This window comes from Anabas testudineus, chromosome 11 (assembly GCF_900324465.2).
Source record: "Anabas testudineus chromosome 11, fAnaTes1.2, whole genome shotgun sequence".
In the NCBI taxonomy this organism is placed as follows: domain Eukaryota; kingdom Metazoa; phylum Chordata; class Actinopteri; order Anabantiformes; family Anabantidae; genus Anabas; species Anabas testudineus.
The window spans coordinates 14,379,433-14,406,932 of NC_046620.1; the positions used below are offsets into that span (position 1 = coordinate 14,379,433).

The following is a 27,500-nucleotide window of genomic DNA, read 5'->3' on the forward strand; positions in this document are numbered from 1 at the left end:
AGAAAAAACAAACAAACAAAACAATCGGTCCATCTTTCCTCCACACTTCAGATTAGGCGTGGGCTGCTCATGCGCACCGGGGCCACGTGTTGTCGCTGTTTGCCACTGACAACAGTGAGGCCAGGCGGTGATCGCATGTCTCCCTCTCTCTCTCTCTCTTCCTCCCTCTCTCTCTCTCTTCCTCCCTCCCTCCCTCCTCTCCACTCCTCTCTCCACAGCAGCGCGTCTTTCTCCGCGCCTCGGATCGGATACAGTGTGACCAGCGCCGCCGAGGGGAAGAAGCCGTGCAGCAAACCTCCGTCCTCACACCAGCAGTGCAAACAGAAAAACCCAAAACAATGACCTTCTTACAGCAACACCAGAGGCAAACATCTATTTGACAACTTCCGACCGCACACCTTTGCCTCCGCCGCTCCTTGCTGTAAGTGGTGAGTGCTCTGATTTCTCTTGTTTTAATTGTAAGTGCTCGGCGTCCGCACAGGGAGACGATGGCTCCGAGCAGCTGGGATTGACAATAATGCACTTAAATGGCAAAGCAGGTGACAGGTGATCGGGTGTGCACGGCTCCAAACTGGGCGCAGTCTTTATTATAACGATGTGCAGGCCTGCATTTGGTAATTAGATTAGATCACTGGTGTCAACTGGTGAGATGCATTTCTATTCTCACCTCTGCAGCATTAGAAGCCTGGATGAACTAACAGCTTACAAGCCCGTGTCTTCTCCTGCTTGAATACATTTTTTAAACTGTTTAAAGGATTAATAGGGTCATGTGAGATGCTAATGCACGTTAAAGCTCTATGGGGTGACCTAAATAACGTGTAGATCTCTTCCTTTTGCCTGCTTTTATTTTTAAAGGGAGGTGGCCAATGCTGCTTGAAATATGTATAACTTATGTTTTATTGATGTAGCTATATCAGGAAAAAGTTAAGCAATGACAGAGTGCAACTGTGCTGATTATCTGCAGTGGTCTGTTGTATGGGATGAGAGGTATAAATCTGCCTCATGTGACTTGATAGGGGAAAGCAATGCACTGGTTTCATTGTGTGTGTGTGTGTGTGTGTGTGTATGCAAAGGTAGGCTAAAGGGAGTGGGGGGATGAGAGTGCGGGGGTGAGAATAAGCATATTTCGAGATGCCTGTTCTCTGCCAGTACTCGGGTCAAGCCAAGTGCACGCTGAGGTGTGAGATTATATCAGATGGTACCACGCACATGCTTGCATACGCACGCCGGCACAGCACAACAGTGTTCCCATCTCGGCTCAAACTGCGTTCGTCACCTGTGGATGGGAGCCCGAAACACGTGACACCTGAGCTCGGAAGCTGTGTGACATTTCTGTGTTGTGCCCCGTGAAGTACTTAGTGAGTACATTAAGCAGCACTAAAGGAGTGGGTCCTCTTTGGTCTCTTTTAATGGGAGAGAGAATAATTAGCCAAGTCCTTAACTCCTGAAATCCTTTCCTGACTCACACTTTCCCTGAATAATCCCTAGAGACCGAATTGAGACAGCAAAAGCTGGAATTAGACTCACCACTTGTACAGTATATCTCCTTTTGCACACAACATTTCACGACTTTGTCCAGGGTTTCATCACATTTGCATGCATGTCTGCGAATTCATGTGTTTGAGTCTGAGTAGTAAAGACAGAGAGAGAGAGATGCGTCGGATAGTGTCAGATGGGCTGGCTGCTCAAAAGGCCAGGCTGACCGTTATGCATCAGATCATCTTTCATCAAAGAGCCTCTGCTCACATGCATGCACACACACACACACACACACACACACACACACTGAAAAATTGATAGCTGGAAAGGGCAAAGGCCAAGTCCAGTGCAGCACACACACACACACACACACACACACACACACACACTAAAATATGCACTGACACATCTGACCACACTTCAGATTCGTAACTAGGTGCTGCTGGTCCTGGTCTTCTTTGAAATGAAAATCAAATGAAAACAACCGAGGGGAAGAGCAGACACTTATCATACTAATGAGCATGCTTCAGTGTGTGGGTCTGGATACATCTTTGTGTGTGTGTGTGTGTGTGTGTGTGTGTGTGTATGTGTATGTGTTGTTGAGGCTGTGTACACTTGTGGACAGCCATCTGCACGACACAGTTCACAAGTGAGTGGCTGCGATTGGTCGAGCATCAATGGATGCACTTCCCGCTCCAAATTGTACGTGCTAATGAGACACATGCGCAAGATTATTTCGCAGCATTCGCCGCACATGGACATGGGTATTGTGACCTATATTTCTGGAGCGTGTTTACGTCAATACACAGTGTCAGGTGATCGAGTTACAGGCCAGTGTAATGGGCAACGGTCTTTAAAAAAATCAATTCTGCTCAACACTTAATACATGTTTGAAGCAGCTGCAGAAGCAAAGGTGACCTCCATTATGTGCATATAGGTTACATTCATGCTAACCTGTCATCTTTCACGGAGCTAAATTCCTACATAGAAACTGTTCTGTATCTTTAATTTAGACCAAACAAGTGTATCATTATTCACAGTCATAAAATCACTATGCGGATGCAGTTGTAGACAATAATTCAAGCCCTAAGATAGCCACACTACTTCAATAGTAAATAAGACTGACTAGCAAATATCCCACTGTACAAACAGAGCATCATCAGTGTGACAGATCAGTCAAACATAAGCATAGGAGAAATCCAAAAACGAGGTCACATGTAAAAGGAAGATGGGAGAGATACTGGTTTAAAAGCCCGTGATAGAAGCCTTAAAAGCATAAAGATAAATATGAAGCTCTTATCTTGTTTTTGCTCTGGATCTGGATCTGACTATGTTGCAGTGCGCACATCTTTCCAGGGGTTTAGCAGTAAATAAGATAGAGCAGCATGCTTTATTTGACCGTGGCCATGTCTCTACAGGCCTGTTGCAGCCCCCCCCCCCCCCCATCTTCTTTGGCACAGCACTGCCCATGCTGTCTAAGCTGGGGCTTGATGATCCGGACATGATAAGTGGGATGAGATTCTGTTCGCCTCTCTGCCCTGGGCTGGGAACCAGCATTTCCAGGTAGGATGGAGAGATGGGTGGGGGGGAGGCTAAGGGGTGGTGAGAGAGATGTCACTGACCACATTTGTCACCTGAAAGCAGGCCATGAGTCAGGAAAGCTCCCAGTCTCATCCATCACGCCCCTCTTAACCCACTTTCCCTCCAGCTCAGCCACTCTGGCTTTTTATTTTTCTATTTTGTGCTAGATCTCCATCCCCCCTACTGCTGACATAGTAACTTTACCATCCCTCTCTTGAAGGAGGTGCAAAGAAAATGGACCAGTACTGGACAGATTGTTAGTTTGACTAAAAGATGGGATGTTGAACAGACTGAGGGTCAGACTTTCTTGTGTACCAGGGAAATAGGTTTGGAAATGGACTGTTTTTTAAACCAAACAATTTCACATTCGAAAAGAATAAATAGAACACAGAATGGGTTTAGCTGGTGTCACTGCAGGGTTAAAAAGAAGACAACACAGTGACATAACGTGTCTTAATTTCACACCAGATTTCCCATAGTGGTGTGTTAGTGAGTGACTGCTGTGGGGTGATAAGTGATGATACGAGTCTCACTTGTGGACAAAGAATCTGATTCACTGCTAAGATAAAAAACACTGTATTGCCAGCTCAGCTGTGGAAGCGCCGCACATAGTGGATGACTGAATATATGAAACGATACACCATGCAGTATAGTGATTTGATGGTTATCGGGCTTGATGCCAGTGTTCTTATGAAGTAGTTGTTGCCTCCTAGTGTGTGTTTACTATCTGAGTCATGAACAGAACATCCCATGAACAGACTGACTCAGTTCAGTTCACATGTATTATATTACTTTCCAGTATCATTGCTTCGACTGGGGAGGGTCACACAATTCCAGTTCACCACCACTCGGCTGTTATTACCCGGTTTTGGGCATCGATTCAAGTGGAGCTTACTCACCCAGTTAACTTCTGAGATCTTGGAATGCAGAAAGAAGTCAATGGTGTTTGAAAAGATGATGAGTGCTCTGTTATTATAATGGAAACGTATGAAAATAAACTCTTTTGTCATTAAATTTAATTATCTTTTAATGACTGAGTTAGGATAATTAAGCATGTTAACCCACACAATTTAGATTTTTAACTATTATAGCTAAGAAGTGATGTGATGTTATTTAAATGACAAATGATCCCAAAAACGACTTGATGGCTGTTTTCCGCTACAGCGCTGGTTATAGTTGTAAAAGGAATTTTAATACAATAGCACATTTGAATCCAACATGGAAAATTGGGCCTGCTACACGTTAGTGTAGTCCTGACGGAGAAAGTGTAAACCTTTGCTTCCCTGTTGTGGTAGATCCAACATGGCCCAGGCAGTTTGTGTGAAAACATGGTGTGACGGATCGAATTTATGTCACGAGGTGATGTAGAGGCAGCGACTCCATGACTCACCTCATTAAAGATTTGATTGGGTAAAGCTTTGATTGGGTCAGTGAGAGAAGCCAAAGCGGAGGATGAACTCCTTTTCTGTTCATTTCACGGCTGTTAGCATGTGATTCAGATCTTTGTGTGTGTGTGTGTGTGTGTGTGTTCACTAGTCACATTATTGTTCCGCAAAGTGTGAAATGAGAAATGTGTGAATATTTAATGACGTTGTGACATTACATGATCTGTTTGTGTCTTATACTGTCTAATCTGTGTGATGGCTGAGTGCTTTACAGAAGATTTGGATGTTAATTCAAGTCAGTCAGCCAAGATATCAGTGTCAACGCCCTCTGTCACTCAGCATTTTGGCTCTTTCTTCTTCCACACTCTGGCACATATTTTCAGTACTGCATATGTGTGTTTGCACTATGCTGGGTTTCTCTGTGTGTGAGATTTTGTGTGTGATCCATTTGGCTCTCAGTTATCCCACAGCCTGGCACTCTCACTGTCCTCAGTGTGTGTGTCGCTGCGAAGCCAGCCTTCTGTTTTCTCGCCTTAAGAGACCTCTTGTGATGAGAGAGCTACTTCAGCCACATACACACGTAACATCAGGCCGAATACAATAGCAGCAGGGGGTAGACGCATGCAGTATCATAACATGGGTTTCCATGGTAGCCTCAACAGGAAGTGCATTACAGCTCCTGTCTGGCCTTGTGCACTGTTGTAGTGATTTAGATATTAATGTTTAAGATGTAAAATGTAAAGAAGAAAACTGTGATTAGCAGGGGAATCGGGTATTGCACATAATAAAATATTTTCTGGAGATTTAAAATGACAACACGCTTGGCACCCCTCTCTTTCCAAGGCTATGAGCCTTCTCTCATGTTGCAGTGTCTCTTGCTAAGGTACAGTCTGGTTCCAGTGATCAAATATGAAAGCATGCAAAAATTGATCACTGATGTTAATGTACATCAACCAAGGTTGAAGTCGCTCATAAAAAAAAACACATGATCCCAAAAGGACTAGTGCAAACATAAGTGCAAGTGATGTCAGCGTTAACGTTACTCCTCAGGATCCTCGGATAGTTACGGTAATGTTACAAAAATGAAACAACAGTGAAATGAAAGTGAGAGGCAGATCCTGCAAAGAATATGATGAAGGGGAAAGAGACAAAAAATAACAGCAATGTATGTAGTTAAGAGAATCCATGATGCAAGAAAAGACTGTATGTGATTGATGTGCACATGGAGTGCTGCTCAAACAGCGCTGGAGCTAAATTAATATATTCACTGAGTGATGGAAGCAAAGCTGGTGTAAAGTAAAGATGTTGATTTAGCTCACAGTGATGATCTCTGGAAGAGGAGAGAGAGGAAAAAAAGACAAAAAGTAATGGTTTATTTTGAAAAACAAATTGCCTATTGAGATGTTGACGCCAATTTGATGGGTGAAATGAAGGAAACACGCTTGACCTGTTAAAATTTCATACACGATGGGCTTTATCAGATGATGCTACAGACTTGACAATGAAACAACCACACAAAAACCGAGTAGCCAAAGCAGGTCTCAGTCAAAGGGAATAATTATTTAGACTTTAAATGTCTAAAAACATTTGACCCATATGAAATAACCAACACAACATTACTCATATTTCTTTATTTTTTTCCAATTTTACTATGATTAAACTTTCTTTACTCATCACTGTCCCACATGGGCAATTTGGCTTGAAGCAGCCAAAAAGAGTTGGCAAAAACACACCAAAACAGACTCATCCAACAACAAATAGTAACACACTGAATAAAATGTTAAAAGTAAAAACAAATTATACTAAATAAAACTAATAGGTGATCAAAGACAGAATGGCAGATTTGAATGTTTTCTTTTTTTACCATCTACTTTGCGTCTTAATTATAGGTAATTATCTGGTCAACGGTGGCGAAATGACCTGCTCAACTTTAAAGAGACCATTAATGGATCAATCAGTCAGATCTAATTACAAGGTTGTTGTGTTTGTAGGAGAAATTGAAAGGGGAATTTTTACATTTGCTTCCTTGCGTTCCCTTACAAGGAGGTTACACTGACTGTGGATAGTCATGGTTGGTTGAGTCACAGTCAAAGTGACGCTTTTTGTCCTCTACACTGTTGCATGTCGGGTCTTCTGACATTCAGTGCGTTTTGTCATTCCTGCAAGTTTGTGTGTGCAAGTGTTTTCTTGACTTCTCCAATTGAATCTATGAAAAATCATTATGAGCTAAAGGAAGGATTTATTTCATTTCTTATTATATTTATTTTATTTTCATATCCACACGTCTCTCTCAAACACTAACACCGATACAAATTAGGGGGTCAGAGCTCATACTTTGTAGGGTGGAGACGGTTGGTGTTGGGGTGTGTAAGAGGAGCTTACTGTCACCGGTTTGCTGATGGGGGTGTGGGAAAAAAACGAGCTCTGAGATGAGATGCAGGTTGCAGGGGATCTGCGAAGTGCTCAGATATAGACAGATGGGCTCCAGGTTTGCCTTTAGGTCCAGCTAAAACACTGTGTGCGAACAGGGGCATGGTGACACTGCAGATAATACTGACTGGAAAAACTCCTAAAAGCATCTATGGCTCTCGGGATTCCAGTTTCCCTCTTCTTCCAGTCTTAATGCTATGCTAAGCTAATAAACACATGGCTCCGGCATTATAGTGTAAGAAGGTAAATGGGAATATTTCACACAATACTGAACTGTTTAAGTTTAACTGGGTGACTCTCTCTATGTCAGACTTACAACTAAGAAGACACTAATATGTAGTTATCAGTATACTTGTCAGGGTAGCTGTCCTCCAGTTAAAACACACATAAACGGTAAACTAGACAGTACCTAGACAGGCAGACACACTAGTGATGGCATGTTCATGATTGATCTAGTTTGTTTGAACAACTCCACGATAGGAACAAAGGCATCCGAGCCGTTCCTTTTACCGCTGTGCCCTAATTTCACTCTGTCCCGCCCCAAATCTACTCCTGTCCTCTTTACTTCACCAAGACACAGACCTGAAACTGGATGCATGTAATGTTTATGATGCAGATCACTGACAGATCACAGACAATAAGAGCAGTTTAGTGCCGTCGTAGCAGTGCAAGTCCACACATGCGGAAATTAATTCATATTATTTTCCTCTCCTCATCTTGCCTTCACTTTATTTCTCACACATCAGCCCCCGGTTTCCTGCAGTCTTTTTCAGTGTCCATTCATCACAAAGCATCCTCTTCTCCCACATCTCTCTCCTTGTCCTCTTTCACTCCTTCTTCTCTGTCCTCATGTCTCTTTTGAAAGCAGAAGTATTCTGTGTATCTCCTTCCTCTCGCAGCCTTCATCCATCCCTCCTTTATCCTCGTTTTCCTCCTGCTCGGCTTGCTGCGTGTGTTCAAAGTACAGAGGCCCCCCGGAGAGCTGAAGAAGAGTGCACAAGGGCTGGAAAAGAAAAGGGAGGGAGGGCAGGAAAGAGAAGGAAGAAGGATAAGGAGGAGAAAATAAAGGCGTATAGACTCACTCGCATTTCAGCCTTCACTTCCAATTTCTTGCTTTCCATTTTTTTCCCCCTCAGTACTCTTTCCCAGCCCTAACAAATGTCACTGCAGCAGTTCTATACAAGGCATGCTGTCTTTCACCCCCTCCTTCTTGGTTGTTATTATGAGTTTCATTCCAAAATGCCAAAATGTGCCCTTTGCTACGTGAGTTCACCATCCCTCAATAGCACCCACTTCACTTATTGTGTTAATACAAAATGTGTTGATCAGCAATTTCTTTTTAAAGCAGTAAGCACCATGGTTGTGGGACTGTGACAGCAACACCAGAAGTCGTTGTTAATGGGAGTGAGTGAGCATTTGAGCAGCATTACCTGAGGTTATTGGTCTCAACTTTTCTGGAACGATGGTTGTAGATTTGGCATTGCCAGTTCAAAAAGTCTAAAACCATTATAGCGGGGGCTGTTTAGACAAAGAGAGGTCACATTATATACAAGAAGACTATAAAGAAAGGGAAAGATGTTTTTGTAAAGTGTGGAAGCATGATGTTGGCCACAGTGTGTCTACATATTTAATGTGCCCCTGGGCTGTCAGTTTAACTTCAGCGTAATGACTGTGATGTTAGGAGAGGGAGAAGGAAAGCGGTATGGCACAGAGGTGCTGAATCACAATAAACCTTTTTTACTGACACAGTAGGAAATGCACAGACGTAAATAATAAAATGAACAATGGCTGAATTCAGCTTACCTGCTTCAATTTTAAGCTATGGTATCACACTGTCATGACTTAGTGGGACCTCTGAGCAGAACAGAGCCATCAGTAAAGTTATTAGATGCTATGCTGTGTCTGCTGTGACAAGTTGAAATGTTCATAAAGAGGCCTGAATTGTGTTTGTACTGTACACATAACCACATAGATTAAGTTCATCATCTATCACAATTTAAGGTCAGACAAAGAGAATAAGATTTTAAAAAAGCATATGAGACAAATACAAACTGACAGGGTCACCCCTCAACTGCAGTCTATGCCTGACATGGTGTGTGTCACTGTGGATATTCTGTACGTCTGCTGCCATCTGCACTGTCCTCACCATCTGACCTTCGCCTCCTTTGTTTCCTCAGTTTGGAAAACTACATCCAAAGATTTGAGATCCAAAGCACTTTTGCGAGGTTTTTACTTTTTTAATTTGTCTTTTATGGGGTTGGATATTATTTCTGCTGCCTGTGCAGGAAGTGAGGAATTAATTGAAAAGCAAACTTTAGTTGAAATTTAAACTCTGTGTCCTTTAGCCGCAGGAAGCTACAGTACTGCAGCTGTAAGACAAGCTATTCTATTTTATTTCCTCAGTCACATTGCACATCAAGAGGTCCTTTGTTTTGAGCTGTTCATTGTTGCTCATTGTCTTCTCTTGCTCTCGCTTGTCTTTTCTCCTTAGCCCAGTTCCAACTTTCCAGCTCTCCCCCCCAAGCCCATCGGCCCTCCAGTCCGGCAGGACCATGATGCTCAGCAGCTCTGTGGAGGTGCCCAGCCCGGGCGGGATGAGCGGTCTCAGCAGCCTGAGTGCAGCAGCCCGGAACGTGGTGCGCTCCTCCAGCATCTCAGGGACCATGTACAGCCTGGAAAAGAGTCCTGGCAGTGGGGGCCCAGACTCTGCATCGTTGGCTGGCAACAAAAAGCGGCGCTCCAGTCTGGGTGCCAAGATGGTGGCCATTGTGGGATTGTCGCAGTGGAGCAAGAGCACGCAGCAACTCAACCAGCAAGGTCAGTTTGTAATTTGAAATTCTTTTGTAGGATGTATGCTCTGACATTGAAATTCTGTATGTTTTTTACATAAATTTATATTTCCTTTTCAAATTGCAAATTATATTTTATTTCTAATGAAGTCTGACTGAATTTTTATTGGTAAGAGATTAAATTGTTATTTTCCTCCTGGCTTTATTTTTAAAATTACAAAATACTTATTAAACTATTACAGGCTCAACAAAACTGTCATTTTAGTTTTGAACAATAACATTAGCATAATCCACTTCAAAGGCTTTTTGGTGGTACACTGCAGTTATAATACCTATAATATCTTATTTAACAAGGTGTGAGTGGCTTCATTTTTTGTGTTATTATCATCATAATGTGTCCTTTTTTAAAAAGGCTGCAACCTTGTTCTGAGCTTTATCGTGTGTTGAACCTTTTAGTGAGTTTGCAGCAGTAGCAGCTTGTATGAATGGTGACTGTATGGTGCTGTGTTCTAATATGTCCCCTGTGGGGTATAATTACAGATACTGTGCAGCTGCAACAAAAGTGTTTCTCACTTTGCGCCTCAGCAGTGAACACAAACCCACTCAGTCCTGGTGGGAAATAAGTAAACATGTCACAGACTAAGGCTTGGTAAAGGCTGAAAGGGAAGGAAAGGGGAGCAGGGGGATGCTACTCATTGAAATGCAGTTACATTTTTTTTTTCATTCATCTGTCAGTAACAAACATGCTGTTCATCTCTCCACATCCTCATAGCACATTCTGTTTCTCTTTGCAGCACACTGCTGTAACCTTTTCAGAACAGTATGTCCATGTCTCTGTGTGTCGTTGTGCTGAATTTGTGGTAGTACAGTACTTTTAAGTGTGTCTTAATTCTGTGAACACATTCAGTTGTATTACAAGATCTCAGGCTTTCTGCTTTGTGTAGCTGGCTGTGCACGAGCACCATATCTCTCCTGTTTCCTTAGTTTAAGACACATATAAACATGTCATTCAACAAAAAAACAAAAACAAGATTGATTTAATCGTGTTGGTCAATTGTTGATTTTACTTAAATCTGATGAATATCAAACTTAAAGGTTCCATGAAATGTAACTCCAATACATTTCTTTATACGACCATAACTAAATGTAGTATAACGAGACCAGACAGGTTCACAAGATAAGTGACAAAAAAGTCATAGTAGAGGTATGTAGATGAAAGAATGGCATAAGTCTGAGATGGCTGTTGCTCCAGTACTTAATACACACAAAGAGCTCAGCTCACTTAAGCACAGCTGACACTTGTCTGACACATGTAGTGCTGTCGATATTTTTATCACATGAGCGTCTCTGTGTTCGCGTTGATGAAGACCACAATGTGGAAAGTGTGGATGAGGAGACTGAAGGGACTGAGTATGTAGAGAAGAGGAAGGATAGACGAGGGTTGTGTCTAAATTTAGAACATCCCAGCTGCCAGAGGAGCACATCGAGGCTGGAACAATATCACAGTATTGTGCACAGCTCCTCGGTCTTCCATCCACACTAGATCTCTCCTTACGACAACAGGTTTGAGATGCATTTCCAAAACCTGATTGATGAACTGAGGAAACCTGGAAACTGTTTCCTGGAGACGAATAAGGTTGTTTATCCAACGATCCAGTGAGACACCCCTAATCTGTTGTTTCCCTTACTTTGTAATATAGACCAACAAGAGGCAAAATGTGGATGCATGTAAGAAGAGGGGTGACCCAAACTGGCAGGTAGACTGACACAAGGTCAAAGACAAACTAATAAAGGGACAGACAAGCATTCTTCCCTGCTTTTTTGGCTCCTCCTCTCCATGCTGCCGTTGAACGTCACTAAAATGAATGTGGAATCGATGTTGGTCCTGATGTTTTCTCTGAACTCCTTCCAGTGATGACATGTCGCATGCCATCATTTAACCACTGCCTCTCTAAGCGATGACCCACCAACAACATGGGCTACATAGACTATTGGAACTGTGGAGAAAACTTGGACTGATTAGAAGTAGACGCAGCTCTTGCCTTTTCTTTTTACAACTATTACTACTGCGGGAAAGGCCAAGTTCTTTGCCTCTCTGATCCAAACTGGAAAAGTCAAGAAACAGTCCTGTTTGTTACCGTGTACCGTCCTCTGGTCCCTTACTCTGAGCTTTTAACTGAATTCGCAGACATCTGATTTAGTTCCAGGCTGACAAAGAGTGATAGCTCTGTTGAGCATAAATCTTAGCAGCAATGACATCATGAATTACTTTACTAATAAAATCATAAATATTAAAGAAAAACAATGTCAGATCTTTCCTGTAACTGGCATGGATGGATTCCAATGTATTACAGCTCTAGATTCATTGTAAGACCTCACTTGTACGTACTACATACTAGCTAATTATAGACCAATATCCAATCTGCCCTTAAGTATTTTCAAAGCAATTATGTGACCACCTGTGCAGGGCTAACCTGTATGAAGATTTCCATTCACTCCATTCAGAAGTTTGATTAGGTTGTTTTCTGTGTTCCTCTCTGTCGGCCATAAACAGCCCAGTGTGGTCAGCTGTCAGAGCTCCATGTTCCTAGTGACACATGCATTGATTGCCTGATGGGGTGGACCACCCCAGGTGTTACCCTTGTGTGCCGCTCCACTGGTCAGCTAATAGGCCATAAGTCACAGGTTGAATTGGTCCCCGGAGAGAAGAAGAAGTATGTGAGGCAAATTTAGGACTTTGGACCATTTTGTGATTCGTGTTGAGTTTTTATGATCTTAAAGTACAGATTACATGCGTTCTTTTGCATTTGTTTGGGTTGTTTTGTTTTGTCCTCTAAATACTTAGTTTTACTTTACAAGAACTAAATAGATGAAGTCTGGTAGAGAAAGTGACTGAACGGTGAGACGGCTGATTAAGAGACACAAAGATTTAAAAAAGACAAAGTGAATGGAGACAGTGGGGGAATTCGTCACCGTGTCACCATTAAAGTGCTATTAAGAGGTAACGTACTTACTGTGTTGTTATCTCTGTGGGCTGTGTTCTAGCTTTGCTACTTTTTTGTGAATTGGATCAAGATTTACAACTGTCTCTGTTTCAGTAAGCTCTCCTGCGAGGATGTTATGTTGTTATTTTGAAATTTATTTCATAAATTAATCATCTTCAAACTTCAAGTTGTGTCGTCATCGAAACAATACAATGAGATCACAGTTCGGGATGATAAATGCTACAGGGTTCCTTATTTCATTCAATATTTATAACCAATATTGAATGTCCTGTTTAGTAAAGTTTAACCAGAGCTTCCATCACCTTTCACTATCATTGACAAGTTCCAATCAGCTCGTGCATCTCAGCACTCCATTCAAAGCAGAAAGCCCAGACATCGCAGTTGTGTCTGATCATCCTTTCGGCATGCTGGTTCTCACGTCTCGTTTAAACAGCTCACACATTGTTCATACCTTCCACTGAAGTTGGTAACAGTGATTTACTTTATTTCAGGTGTTTGGTTGGCAGCTCTTCATTTCCAAAACAGTAACATGGTTCAGTGCAGAATCCAAAAGGAATACATAGAGTATATGTATATATAAATTAGGATACCTATAAACTAACACCTTAAAAAACCTTTACACAAACTGACTTTAAATGTGTAAAGTAGGACAAGGACATTTTCTGATCACCTTTTTTTTGGGTTTCCATCATGGTAGAAGTTGTGTAACCTGGTATCTCGTACTTATTGAGATCAAAAAAGCTACTGATTGGTCGAATAAGAGAAGTACCACGACCACTGCCTTGCCTTCATCTTGAACCACACACTCCTCCTGATCCTTCTTTTTTTTTGTCTTTCATCTTGCTTCCTTTTGGGTCTTCTGAAACAAAATTTGTCTCCTTGTGACAAATGGCGAACTGAGTAGAGGCAGTATAATATAGCCTAGACTTCTGGGTTGTGCAAGGTAAAAAGACAGGTTCACCATTTCAGGAGCACTGCCTTGAACATGAACACTAATAAAATACACGTGGGAAGAGAAGAGAAAGTTATTTAAGTAGGTACAGTATCACAATAACTGCTGCCATTGTTCAGTGTGTGCTTCCATATATAGATCCATATGTTCGAACAACCTGTCTGTTATACATTCATACAGATATAGTGTATTTTATACTTGTATAATGTAGCTCAGTTTTTCTCCTCTTGTACCATTATTAGCTCTGACTCCCACTGTCATTGTCTCATTTTTCTGCGACAACAAGCCAGTGTTTGGGATGGCATTTTGGATCTGTCTGTGTTCTATTTATTACCCGCTATTATTAGTACCAGTAAGGAGAAAGCGCTCATACACACACACACAAGTGGTTTCCCAGCTTTAATGGGTGAGTCACTCCTCCACTGAACATGCTCTTATCTCCTGAGCAGGTTTATCCATTACTGCGAAAACAGAGCCAGCAGCAGCGGCTCCCAGTACGCCGTCAATCTGCATGGAGGGACGGGGCTTGCAGAGAAACAAGCTTCACTGATGAGATGCAGTGCACCAGGAGAGTTAGATTAAAGGAAACCAGGCGTGCATCTGTTTTTTGTGGGTTTTTGGTGAGCGTCCCAGTGGAAGGCTTCAACTCCAAGCCCCTCACCAGCCCCTTAGCTTATTGTATATACAGAAAGTGTGTGTGTGTGTGTATGTGTGTGTGTGCTTCTTTGTGTTCATGTGTTTGTGCACATTCACACTCATCTCACTCTTGTCTGTTCGATTTAGGTCTATCAACCCACTCGATACCTGTTCTTCTCTTCAATCAACCTCACTTTTCAATAACTTAAAATATTTTTTTCTTCTTCTTTAAGCCTGTTTATTTCTGTGGAGGTGTAGCTATTGCTGGAAGGATGCCAGACACAGAAAAGAAACAGAGACCGAGACCAAAGAATCTCTGACACAGGAAAAGAATAGTTGTTAGTTTGCTTATTAAATTGCTTCCAGCTTTGTACTAGGACTGGGTTGTTCTATTGTCATATAAATAATTTTGAGTTGGCGCGCTGCAACTCTGGCTCCAACCTGTGAGTGAAGATATTTGAAGGGGTCACCGTTGCCAATAATTTTAAGAAACCCATTTTCTCTTCTTACTCAGTTTTATTTTGTCTCTCAATAAAATACCCCAGTCGTTTATATTTCATTATATATTTCTATTTTTGCCTGGCATAATTAAACAGTGTGATTCTGTGGCACAAGGTTTAGTGTTGTGACATGAATTTTGAAAACACTAAATGTATTTTTCTGAGCTTCACAAATGCCCCATTTTTGTTATCAGATTTTGGTCGAATGTGCTCCAACATCTTTTGGAAAATCTAGAAGAGTTGGATTATTTTATTTCATCCCCATTCATGTGTGCAGAGTGTGAAGTGAGTGTGGAAAAAACACAGAAGTAGGAGCATCATCTGACAAGGCATCACTGAGCACCTTTCATAGGGCCTAATGGGTGCCATGTTTTCAGCCAGTGCCCAGTTTTTATAATACACCCATGGTGTGTCTGTCTGACTGACGGCCGGCCTCTGATGTTAGTTGCAGCCAATGAGAAATCGACCTAATGGTGATCGCATATTCACTTAAGTAATAGTGGCCATGAGAAACGTAAATAGATTAACACAGTAGTTATCGACTACTGGTGCACAATTAAAACGTCAAAAGCAGCTGGAATCAGGTAGCCCAGCTTTAGCACTGACATATTGAGCATATAGAGCTGAAGCAACATATGGGCTTATGCAGTGACGTTTGCCTAAATATGTCGATTTTGCAGAAAGTGTGGGATTCTTTAAACAGAGCCCCAATAAAATGCTTCTCTGTGATGTGTAAAACTGAAATAGCCTGATATTACCAAAGCAGCAAAAGTGCTGTCCACAGGGATCTCAGAACAAAACATTCTGGTATACAGAATACAGCAGCATATTTATTACAGTACATTTAGTTTGATTGTTGTTGTCATACAAGCACACCACTGATGACAATCAGCACTAAACCAGCTAATGTCAGCATGGTGTGTTTTTGTGCATTCAGGTCAGTACACAGTGTATGTCACTAAAAGCTGTGTACTTCTCTGCAGTAGCAGTGAGTCTCTCTCAAAGACAGTCGGCACCGGGAATCATGCGAATTGGTTCTATTCACAAGCTAGTAAACAAGTCCACTGTGAGCAGCAACAGGCTGCAGGCTGCAGCTCAAGTACAGGAGGTGCTGTGAGAGATCATCTCAACTCGGTTACTGAATGTACTGAATTCTGCGAAATGTAACGCGTGCAGCCAGTCTGCAACCAGATGGGGGAAAAAAACGTCTCAGGCTGTGCTGCTAAAAGCTCGACTTTAGCCCAATTTAAGGTTATTAGTTTATGTTTTGTTAAGAATGACACCCCCGTATCCAGCTGAAGCACCTGATAGCGTAGAGATTAGCGTACATTCAGTGTTTTTGTTTATTGGAGTGTTTTTTGTTTTTTTTTTGTGATGTGGTGTTTTGTGGTGTTTCTGTGTATCTTGGGTAACACTAGCCCACACGTCTGATAACTGTGGGCAAACATAGATTGCATCAGTGGCACTGCAGCATATGTTTTGACTGTTGACAGGACAGTGTTTAGCTGGGGCTCTACTTTTATCTGGTAGCCTGAACTACATGCACATAAAAAGTAGCAATCTGTGCACTGCGCTCCGTCACATAGATATAGCTCTGCGGGACAGGCTGATACGGTGGATATTGTTTCTGTGGATAACATTTTCTGGGAATTAACAGTTCCACACACAGCCCACAAGCAGATGTATCCCTTATTTGATCATATCCATTAAAGTATTTTATCAAAAGTAATTCCAGCCTTCTTCATTATTATCGTATAACATATTCTGTATGTTTATTTATTTATGTATTAATCACGTGAGCTGTACTGTAACAATGAATAAAACAATAAAATAATAATAAATTAAAGACACAATACAATATAGTATATTCACTGGTTAAAACCCCTGTAAATGTCTTTGTACTACAGTGGACCAATGAATAGACCTGGCAACGCTAAGGGTGTTTTCGGGGTGAGTCACTGGTGCCCTACTTTTTACTCTGAAGCTGAGTCACAGCTAGAAAACACACTTTAGGAATTTTAGGAAAGCTTACAGTGATCAGATCCTTTGAGGGAAAACTCGCACTCAAAGAGAAATCCTTGCAATGAATACAGCTTAAAGAAAGATCTAATAAAGAGCAGCGGGCGCCGAGGTATGAACTGTTCAAACAATGAGAGCTGCTGAATCTCTGGAGCACCTGACACTTGAACAGACCTTGACTATAATAGCTGTTTACAGGATAGCTATTCATAATCATTGTGACTAATTGTAGCTTCTGAGCTGCTATTTCAGGTGGGATTGCTGTTCCGTCGTCTACCTTACCCACCTCCTGCTCCGTTTTCTTTTGAAGCGTGTTGAGTCACTGGCTCTCCCGACACATACAAACTGTAAATGCTTTCTCTTCCCCACCGGCGCTTTTGTAGGCTACAAAACACCAGCTAAGCCGACTGGTGATCACTTTCTCTCCCCTTTGTGTCTTTCATCTCTGCACTTGCTGTACTCTCTCAACGTCCTCTTTGTGTTTTCCCCAGTTCACTGGCATCTTAATTTTCTCTCTCATCCTCTCTCCTCCCTTCATCTCCATCTTTTTAAATCTCTCTTCTACTCATAGCGTCTGTCATGTTTTCTCAATCTCGCCCACTGATTTCTCCATGCTCCCGCTCAAGCCTTAGCCATACTTGCGAATCATTCAACTGTGAATCTGTCTTTGTCCTGTATACGCTACTATTGTATGTGTGCAGCTCTACTTCTATAAATTGCTGTCTCTCAGCCAGGTATGAATTTGAGGTTTAAAGCACTGTGCCAGATATTTGATGCAGATCACAGGGGGCCATCAAAGTGTTAATGACTTAATGACTTCATAGGGTAGATAAGCCTGCTACTCCAGCCAGTCAGTCGTTGCATGTATAATAGCTTATTATAGATTTAAAAAATGGTTTAACTGAACGGCGTATTTAACCTGTGCCTGCCTGCCTGTTGGGCACCAGACATACAGACATACATGCATGTATGTCATGTATACATGTAGATTCCATCTGGCCCCCTTCTGACCATTGGTGGAGATGTTAATTAATAAGTTCCCACCTCCTTGCTGAAGTGACTGTTTGTGTGTGTTAGTGAAATGTACAGACAGGCTCTGTCTGTACTGTTGCACACCTCCAGTACATTGGCAGCTATTTTAATAATCGTTTAGAGAATCTGTGAAAGCACATCTCACTATTTTCTGAATTCTTTGTACATTATTGTTATAATACATTCATGTATTTAATGTTTTCAGTAGTTTTATTACTATTTATTCATTTCTTTTACTTTTAGTTGAGTAAAGGATATGATCACTACTAGTAGTAATAATAATAATGTATAATATATTCTTTCTTTTCTTCACATCTAATTTCTTCTATATAAATCAGTCATTCAAACATCAGACACAGAGTTCACCAGGAAATGACATCTGAATTAGGTTAGTCTTTTCCTCATTGTAATTAATTGTCATTAGACAGGAGTTTGTGTGGCATATTAACTCACTAACAGACATCCTGCCATACATTAAGGTTTCAGATTTCAAGAAATCATTTCCTATGCAACACAGTCCTGAGAAAGGCTAATTGCTTCACAGTGACCACTCACTGACACACACACACGCACACACACACACAACCCTAACTCTAAGATCCAGTCTAGTCTTAACAAAAATGCTCTTTGAAGTTTTGAGGACTGGCTAAAATGTCCACAAATCACCAACCAAAATGTCCTCAAAAGAACAGTATTTGAACAAAATCTGTCCACAAAAGGAAATAAAGGCATGCGCAGACATGGACATACACACAGTACAGGATATTTGTTTCCCATGCATTGTCATTAAAGACAGAGAAACACTAGCCATACCAGGCTACACTAGACTCATCATCACATTTCAAATTTCTCTCCAATCTATTGGAGTTAAATAACTGTCTCAGGAAAATCTAAAGTGGATCATTTTAACGAAGAACACATACACATATGCACAAAACAGTTAAAACACAGGCATATGATTGCGCACAGGCATAAATACAACTAATAAAGACATAGACCAAGGTTCAGAAGCAATGTTCAATGAGCTAACTACTTGAATTGTAAAGATATTTTATGCTTCTCCCCGAACTGCTTTGGATTCATATTGTAAACGATTCTCCTCATACAGTTCGGTATCCTTAAAGTAGTTTAAAGTTCTGAGAAATATTGTTATTCACTTTTGCGCGGGGGGTTATATGAAAATATCTATTTCACATTTATACCCGTGCACTAAATATGTATCTGGATGTATCTTGATGCTGAGCTCAGCATATAGACTGGAAACAGCCAGGGGAAGCAGCTAGTGTGGTTCTATGTAAAGCTATTAAAATCTGTGTCTCAGCACATCTGAAGCTCACTGATTAACATATTAACTCTCAGTAAGAAGTGATTAAACTGATTCTGATTCAAAATTGGAACACATAAAGATGCATTATGTAACTTTGACTCATTGAGCTGCACTGGTTTATCCATCCAAATTAACCAATTATGCACTGATGTAAATTAGCTTAAGTATTATGTGATTTTACTTTTTCAAATTAAACCCCACCCACTTCAAATGATCTAATCCGATTTCAGCCCAGAAAAAAATGCTAAATAAAACAGATACTATACATGAATTGCAGTATAATGTGAAATAATCAAAAAACTGTCAAATACGGTGTGTTCATGTCGACAACCACTACACACATACAACACAGAGAGCAATAAGGCAACTGATTGAATGAAGCTACTGCAAATTGATTTTTCAAACATAATTAATGTGTTTACAGGGTTACATTGTGTTTTAACCAGGGTTACCCTGGAGGGAAAAACCATTTAAACTTCATTCACACACGTTAATTTGGGTTTACTCACATACTGGCCGACTTGATCCACAGTGAATAACTGTAATTTCCCCTTATCGACTATAGAAAGGCCTTTAAATCTGTACTACAAATCTGCAGCTAGAGCTAGCACTATCTAGCATTAGACTTGAAATCAATCTCCCTATCCCTGCTCTGCTACACTCTGCTATGTTCTTCCATGTTCTGGCCATCACAGTTGCACCAAAATGTTCCTATAATTGCTCCAAAACCTAAAAATGAAGCAGGCATAGTCAAAACCCTCGGATTGGTTAGTCTCACTCATAAACTTTTAATAGTGAATCTGTCTGCAATGCTGCCAGTGCTGTACAAGTGTGAGTCACAGGAGGCTTTGACGGCACCTCTAAATATTAAAATATGATTTGGAAGAAATTGCATACTGCATTTCAAGTTACAGGAAACTTTGTAAGACAAAGCTTTATACTAACTTACAGTGTACCATGGTAACCACTGAATCTTTCATCTGTCTTTAACTGTATGATACAAGATTATAACTGTGAATCACAGTCATGTGTAACCTCTTTTCTTAAGCGTCTACCTTGAATTTTCTTTTGATCCAAATTTAGAAGGGGTCCGGCAGTGAAGATACGACAACAGATCTTTCATCTCAAACACCCGTGCTTGGTTACTGTTGCTATGCATGGTGGATCGTTGCCGTCACTAGTGCATCCAATAAGGCATGTCGGTGCAGCCAGGGAGTCTAAAAACAGCATTCTATATAACAGCATATAATGAGAATGGCTTCAACAGTGTTCTCTGCAAATGTCAGAGCAGCTTTAATGATCTGCTGAGCACACACACACATACACACACACACACACACGCGCTAACACACACTCACAGAAGCTGTATTTCATGTGAGAGTGTGTGCGCCGTAACAGTGTGGGGCTCTTTTTCTGCATTGTTGGCATTTTCAGTAATCCTGCTTTTCTTTATTTCCCCCTCTGCTAGTCATTCTCGCCAGTGAAGCTATTAATGCTCTCCATTCCCACCACTTTGCTCCTTTTCCCGTCCTAATCTCCTCACTTGTGACTTGATTTCGCCTTATCATGCTTATCAAACATGTTGCTTGTGCAAGTAGCTCCAGTAAATACAAACTTTTGTGCGTGTGATTGCTCCCTGTATTGCACATTTCTGAGATTCATGAGTGTGTCTTAAGGGACTAGGTATTACTCATCATAGTGAAGCCAACAGGAGACACTTTAACTGCCTTGTAGCACACAAAGCCCAAGAAACCCTCTCTTGTAGCACAATGAAGCACAACAGCTTATGTAATGTTGTTATTTTAGCTCCTCAAATATATATGTCAGACTACCTCTAATTCTCTAATTCTTTCAGGAGGTGCACATATTTAATTTTAACTCTGTATAACACTGTTCGCTCAGCAGACGAAGAGGAGAAAATACTGAATAATTTACATGCGATGGACTGCGAGAAGAGATAAGACTTAGGTGATAAAGATGGACAGAGGCCAAATAGAGCACTAGGAAAAGGAATCAAGGGGGGGCAAGAACGAAGAAGGCAAACAGAGCCTGAGAGGATAAAAAACAGCAATAAAAAAGAAAAGTGTTGGGAGGAACAACTTGAAGACGAAGAGAGGGAAGAAAAGCGGGGACTGATTAAAGAGTGAGACTTGTGGAGAGGACAATACAAGTGAGGAAAGACACAGAGAGAGGGGAAAGGCTTATGAGCGAACGCGCCGGCCTGGGCTCTTGGTGCAATGCAGACGGCATTGCCATGGAAACTAAAGGAGGGAAAGCGCAGACAAGGAGGAGGGGATTAAATAGGAAGGAAGAGATCACTGCTTCGCACCATCGGTGGTGGTGGTGGTGGTGGTGGGGGGTAAAGCTTGTTTTGATGAGAGGAGAGGTTCGTACTGATAAATAAGTAACAAGTGTGGATATAAAGTAAAATGAATAGCTACTTAAACTTGGGCTCATGTCGAAGATGTTGGGGTGAACTCCAGAGTGACAGTTATCTTCATAACAAGACAACAGAACAACAACAATTTGATCATTGTGATGGATAGATCATAGAAGCTTGTCAGCTAATGATGTTTAAATCACATTGATTTTAAAGCTACATTTTGGAACAACGGGCCTCTGTGGTTCAATCACAAGCAAGGACAGAGTTCATGTTATCGTCCCAGTGGCAGTGTTAATCCAGGTTTCTGTCTAAAGTGCAGGAGTTTCTGTGAAATGTTGCCTCAATAAATTAATTTTAAAAAAGTGATGGGGAGGATGAGCCTCTCGCCATGGCGCCAGTTGTCTCAGGTGGCATTGTCTGGGTCCAGATCAGAGGGCGGGGGTTGTCATGGCAGCAGGAGTGCATGGAGTTTGTCTGGGTGTGATGCTGCAAACACACACACACACACACACACACACACACACACACACACACACTTTCTCTCACACACAATATTCTTGACTGCAAGGTTATAAATAGAAGACAGCAGAAGCTGCTCCCCTCTCCTCATCTCCAACACCCGTGGGGCTCCATCAGTCTCATTTTCCTCTTCACCCATCTCTCCTCAACACCTCCTTCTGTTTGTTCTCTTTCGTCTTTGTCCCTCATTTAAAGTCATATGTCCTGTTGTTGCATCTCCATTTTTCAGTTTCCCAAAAGTCTCATCAAGTGTTATTTTTAATTTTTTTGTCTGCTTACCTGCGTAGAGATGGTTGTCTGTGGTTGTCATAGTGATGGGATGGCCATGGTGAGGATGCTTAATGAGCTTGGTGTTGCTTAGGCTAATGAAGTGGGATGACTATCCTGTTGTAGGTTTAACTAGCAACAGTGAATTCACTGCACCATTTAACTATTTGGTCTTCTATAGAGCAGAAATGCACAAGTTTGTACAGAAACCACGGCTGCAGTTATAATGTGCTGCATGGATGCAGCAGCAAACCAGCGAGTTACATCACAAATTCTGTCATTTATATTTACTTAAATCTAACGTAAATGCAAGTTAAAGGGTTAAAACACTTTAAAGAATCTCAGTTTCTACTGCTTAGTCGTACCTGCCCAGAGAGCCCCTGTTAAAGGGTAGTGAGTCGGGTACTTTATAAAAAGCAAGCTTTGCTGACACAACTGCTCATAGCAGCTTTCTCACCCTCCTGTCTGAGTGCTCAGGTGCAGACAACACTGTGAGTGCGAGTGTAAATGTTTCATGGAGGTGTGGATGTACAAACACAGGTGCTGTCCTTGTGTCAGCATGACATTCGTGTGTGGATGTTGGTGTGTTAAATGTCAAGGTTATTCGTTTTACTATATACATATAGAGCTTATTGCACTCTGAGAACTCTGGGAAATGTTGCGAGAAGGATAGCGACACAAAGATGGGAGTGATAGAAGGAGTTGCCTGCTAAAATAGCACGAGTAGGCTACCTTATATTCCACATCATGATCCCAAATCCCTTCACCGTGCCCTTCTACTTTGTACACACACATATATTGTGCCATTTCATGGGATGATACCCTCAAAGCTTCGTCTGGGGTTAGCCGCTCTCCAGCATGCGCTCGTTCTTCCAGGCGTCTGTAAAGCCTAAATGCTGATCCTCTCCTCTCAGCCTCCAAAGCTCAGCCTCCTGACTTTCTTTTTATCCCACACCTCACAACTATCCTCAAGCCGACTATTTGTGTGTGTTTCTACCTAGCAAGTCAGGCTCAGGAGTCCCTCTAAAAGCCCCCTACACGCGACACACAACATTGTAAAATAGGTTTTGCGTGTTTAAAATGGGCTGGAGTAATACCTGCAAAGTGGAGAGACTTTTCAATAGTGCAGGGACATCCCAGTGGATATTAGGTGAGATTGCCTTCTCGCCCGAGCGAGCTTGCTTCAAAATAAACAGTGGAGAGAAGGGAGCTCTCAAGGCCAACCTAAATTCCTCCTTGTTTCTAGTGAGTAGTTTTTAAAAAATGAAAGCTGCTCTGCTGTTCTTGTACAGGCCATGTTGCAGAAAATAATGTTTGACAGAAACATTCATCCTCTGTCAGTTTTAGTTTTATTAACTCAGAAACCAAATAATAATTTAGTCAACAGAAAATCTCACTTAACGACACGCCCACTGTTTTATTAACTGCATTCAAATACACTGCCCGTCCAAAAAGAAAGTCTCACACTGTAATATTTTGTTGGATGGCCTTTAGCTTTGATTATGGCAGTATTCACCGTGGCATCATTTTGATAAGCTTCTGCAATGTCTCAACATTTATTTCTGTCCAGAGTTGCATTAATTTTTCTTTAAAATCTTGTATTGATGATGGGAGAGTCTGATCACGGCAGCACATCCCAAGGATTCTCAATGGGGATAAGGTCTGGACTCTGTGGTGGCCAATCTATGTGTGAAAATGATCATTATCCCCGAACCACTCTTTTACAATTAGAGCCCAATGAATCCTGACATTGTAATCTTGGAGTAGGCCATTACCATCAGGGAAGAAAAAATCCATTGATGGAATGACCTGGCCATTCAGTATATTCAGGTAGTCAGCTGACCTCAATATTTGGACTTATAACGTTGCTGAACCTAGACCTGACCAACTGCAGCAACCCCAGATCATAGCACTGCCCCCACAGGCTTGTACAGTAGGCACAACTTCACCCTCCTCTCTCTTGCCCTGATGCACCCATCACTCTGGAACAGGGTAAATCTAGACTCATCAGACCTCATGACTTTCTTCAACTGGACAGTTCTTAACCCAGTTTTTGTAGTTCCATCAATCTCCTTAGATGTTTTCTTTGCTTGATTATATTCTTCTCCACGACCACAGGATGTGTCTTCTGACATGGTTGTTTAAGAAATGAGAAGCTACTCACTGCATCAGTTAGAGTTAAATAACGTGTTTCCAGAAAAATAATCATCTACTATATGCAGCAATTATCTAGGTTAAGTCTAGGTGGTGCTTTTTTTTTTTGGACGGGCAGTGTATTTAAGATCATTTTCTACTGTCCTGTACTGCCAAGTACAGGATGTTCACAAGAGGCTATGGTTGCATGTGTTGGGCCTGTTTAATACCTGACCTTATCAGACAGACTTTCTCTGATTATTAAGTTTAATGGATTAAAGTTAAAGCTGGGACCTGTGTTTTCTTCAGATGGCGGGACAAAGAAGCTTCGTAGCACCATCCGACGGAGCACAGAGACGGGCATTGCCGTGGAGATGAGGAACCGAGTGACACGGCAGGGCAGCAAGGACTCAACCGATGGCAGCACCAACTCAAACAGCTCTGATGGAACGTGAGTATCCATCTCACCCATCCACCCATAGCCAATATCCACCCATCTAACATTAATTCATTATTTCTAATCTCTAATCTTCTGCTCTAATTCAAATCTTCTAGGTTTGTCTTCCCTACTACACGCCTGGGGCCTGAAAGCCAGTTCAGTGACTTTCTGGATGGACTAGGCCCCGCTCAGATTGTAGGCCGGCAAACACTAGCTACACCCCCTATGGGTAAGCCAAGAGTGACCCACAACACAAGTCTTTCCGTTCCATTCTGCTCCAGCAGTGTTTCCAGGTGTAGGGCAATCTGTAGTACAGCTTAACGTCAGAGTATGTAAATAGTTTTGCACAAAACAAAGATGGAGAGTCAATAAAGACAACAGAAAACATTCATAGTGCACAAGTGGTGCACTATGAATTTTATCCAAAGCGACTTACAAGTGAGGAATACAATAATAGTGTATTCACTGAGTTTGTTAAAGTTGCTCTTCTAAGATATAAATCTTTCATGTAAAGTTCATTGCCTGTGACAAACAATAGAGCCTGCTCCAGTTCAGCTGGTGGTGAAGACAGACTTAAAGCTCTGTGTCGCCCTCTGCTGTCAGATATTGCCTACTGCCCTGAGAACAGAGAACTGAAGCGGTTCAGGCAAGACGACTATCAGAATCTCAACAGTAGTTCAAATTTGCTAGATTGTGAGATGTTGTGCTTTTCCTCTCCAGGGGATGTCCATGTGGGCATGGTAGACAGAGGAGGGCAGCTGGAGGTGGAGGTCAACCAGGCCAGAGGGTTGACCCCGAAACCAGGCTCCAAGAACATACCAGGTACTCAGAACTGACCTTACCTGCTGCTGCTGCTGGGGAATCTACTGGCGTACATGACTTACAAGTTGCAGTTTTAATTGTTTTGTGTGTGTTGTGTCTGCAGCAACCTACGTGAAGGTGTATGTCCTGGAGAACGGAGTATGCTTGGCCAAGAAGAAAACCAAAGTAGTAAAGAAGAATCTGGATCCCACCTACCAGCAGGCTCTGTTGTTCGATGAGAGTCCTCAGGGCAAAGTCCTACAGGTAGGTGCTGCTGTGCCATCCTCCTTTCTTCCCTTTGATTTGCCATTTTATCATAAAAAAAAAAAAAAATCCTGAGTCATTCCTACACCCATTACAGAGCTATAAAAACTGAACTTCACCTTTTCGCATTTAGGTTTAGTATTAAAATATTTTCACTCTCCTGTCTACTGATCTCCCAGCAGCACAGAGCAAAGTTAATTTCCTGCCAATGCAAATAGACTTTTCTGTAGCAAGGTGCCTTATTCAAAACATATTTCTAGACAATTTATTAAAGGAGTTAAATAGGTTTTATAACATGTGAAATCATCTCACCGGGCTGTCAGAATTAAACATTATCTCATTACAAAACTTCCTCTGGCCTGAGGGACTGAGGACAGACCTGCGCGTTTTTTATAAGAAATTCAGATTACACTTTAATTAAACACATATTACACCTTCATATATTGTTTGAACGTTTGCTTTAATTGGATTGCACCAGCTGAACCGCTTACTGTGGTGACTCGTCTTGTATCACAGCTACTGTATTTCTGCATGCCTCATGTCCTCCTTAGGTAATAGTGTGGGGGGATTACGGGCGTATGGACCACAAGTGCTTCATGGGAATGGCCCAGATCCTTTTGGAGGACTTGGACCTGTCTGCCACAGTCAGCGGCTGGTATAAGCTGTTCCCTACCTCCTCCCTGGCAGACCCCAGCATCGGACCCCTCACCAGACGCCTCTCCCAATCCTCCCTGGAGAGCGCCACCAGCCCCTCGTGCACCTAGACACCCAGTAGGCACCCACATACAGTCATGCAGACAAGGACACACGTACTGTAAATACACAAAGACTGTATTTGAAGTGCAAGACAGGTAGGCATACAGTACACACACAGATTATCCCCATGTGCAGGAAGACGCATGTGACATATACTGTAATACTGGATCTCATCCACATCAACACACATACACACACACACTGACATGCTGCCACATCCACGCTCAACCGAGCATCCATATTCTCACCCATTCGACTGTTTCAGTTGACAAAATGGCTCGCAAATCCAACTTGAAGCAAACACCATTTGCCAGAACATGTAGCATTTTTCACCCTGTCACTTCACCGTTTCCTACCACGACACATTGATTCAGCGGGTGCCATATTCAGCATTCCAAGATACCAGATCTCTGTGGCGCGACTCATCCCAGGGGCCATCCCGATGCCAGTTTCTAAACTCTCTATGCCAAACTAAGAAAAAAAACTTTATTTTTTAAAACCAAAGCAATTGTTATTGTTGTTATTATTACTATAAGTAGTAGCTGAACTAGTATACAATATATAAAGTATGGATATGTAGCAGAGTCAATGACTTAGATGTAATGCAAAAAAAAAAAAAAGAAGATACATTCTATACACACGAGTTGAGAACGGTAGGCCAAACACATACACATACCTGGGCAAAAAGCTTGGATGTTCACATAATGGCTATTATGTGAGGTAGCAACACTGCTATTCTATAATTTTCACAGGGCAGAGTTTATATATAGATATACATATATATATATATATAAATAGATAGA

At 41.7% G+C, this 27,500-nt stretch overlaps 1 protein-coding gene across 3 annotated transcripts; it reads left to right on the forward strand.

The window, feature by feature from the left end:
* The first annotated feature begins 276 nt into the window (after window positions 1–276).
* Window positions 277–27,500, forward strand: rims3 (regulating synaptic membrane exocytosis 3). Of its 3 annotated transcripts, none has more exons than XM_026347715.1 (7): window positions 277–428; window positions 9,367–9,692; window positions 24,747–24,888; window positions 24,993–25,105; window positions 25,597–25,698; window positions 25,802–25,941; window positions 26,493–27,500. In XM_026347715.1, exons 2-7 carry the CDS (start codon window positions 9,428–9,430, stop codon window positions 26,703–26,705), a joined length of 975 nt encoding a protein of 324 aa, XP_026203500.1. In that variant the 5' UTR covers window positions 277–428; window positions 9,367–9,427; the 3' UTR covers window positions 26,706–27,500. The 3 variants fall into 3 exon arrangements, with proteins under 3 accessions (XP_026203500.1, XP_026203501.1, XP_026203499.1); XM_026347716.1 differs by having other exon boundaries at window positions 277–421; XM_026347714.1 differs by lacking the exon at window positions 277–428 and adding an exon at window positions 2,961–3,042.

Coding starts and splice junctions, on each gene's coding strand:
- rims3 (XM_026347714.1), top strand. CDS start 2,981: ATGATAAGTGGGATGAGATTCTGTTCGCCTCTCTGCCCTGGGCTGGGA. Junction 9,693..24,746: donor GCAGCAACTCAACCAGCAAG/GTCAGTTTGTAA, acceptor TGTTTTCTTCAG/ATGGCGGGACAAAGAAGCTT. Junction 24,889..24,992: donor TCAAACAGCTCTGATGGAAC/GTGAGTATCCAT, acceptor CAAATCTTCTAG/GTTTGTCTTCCCTACTACAC.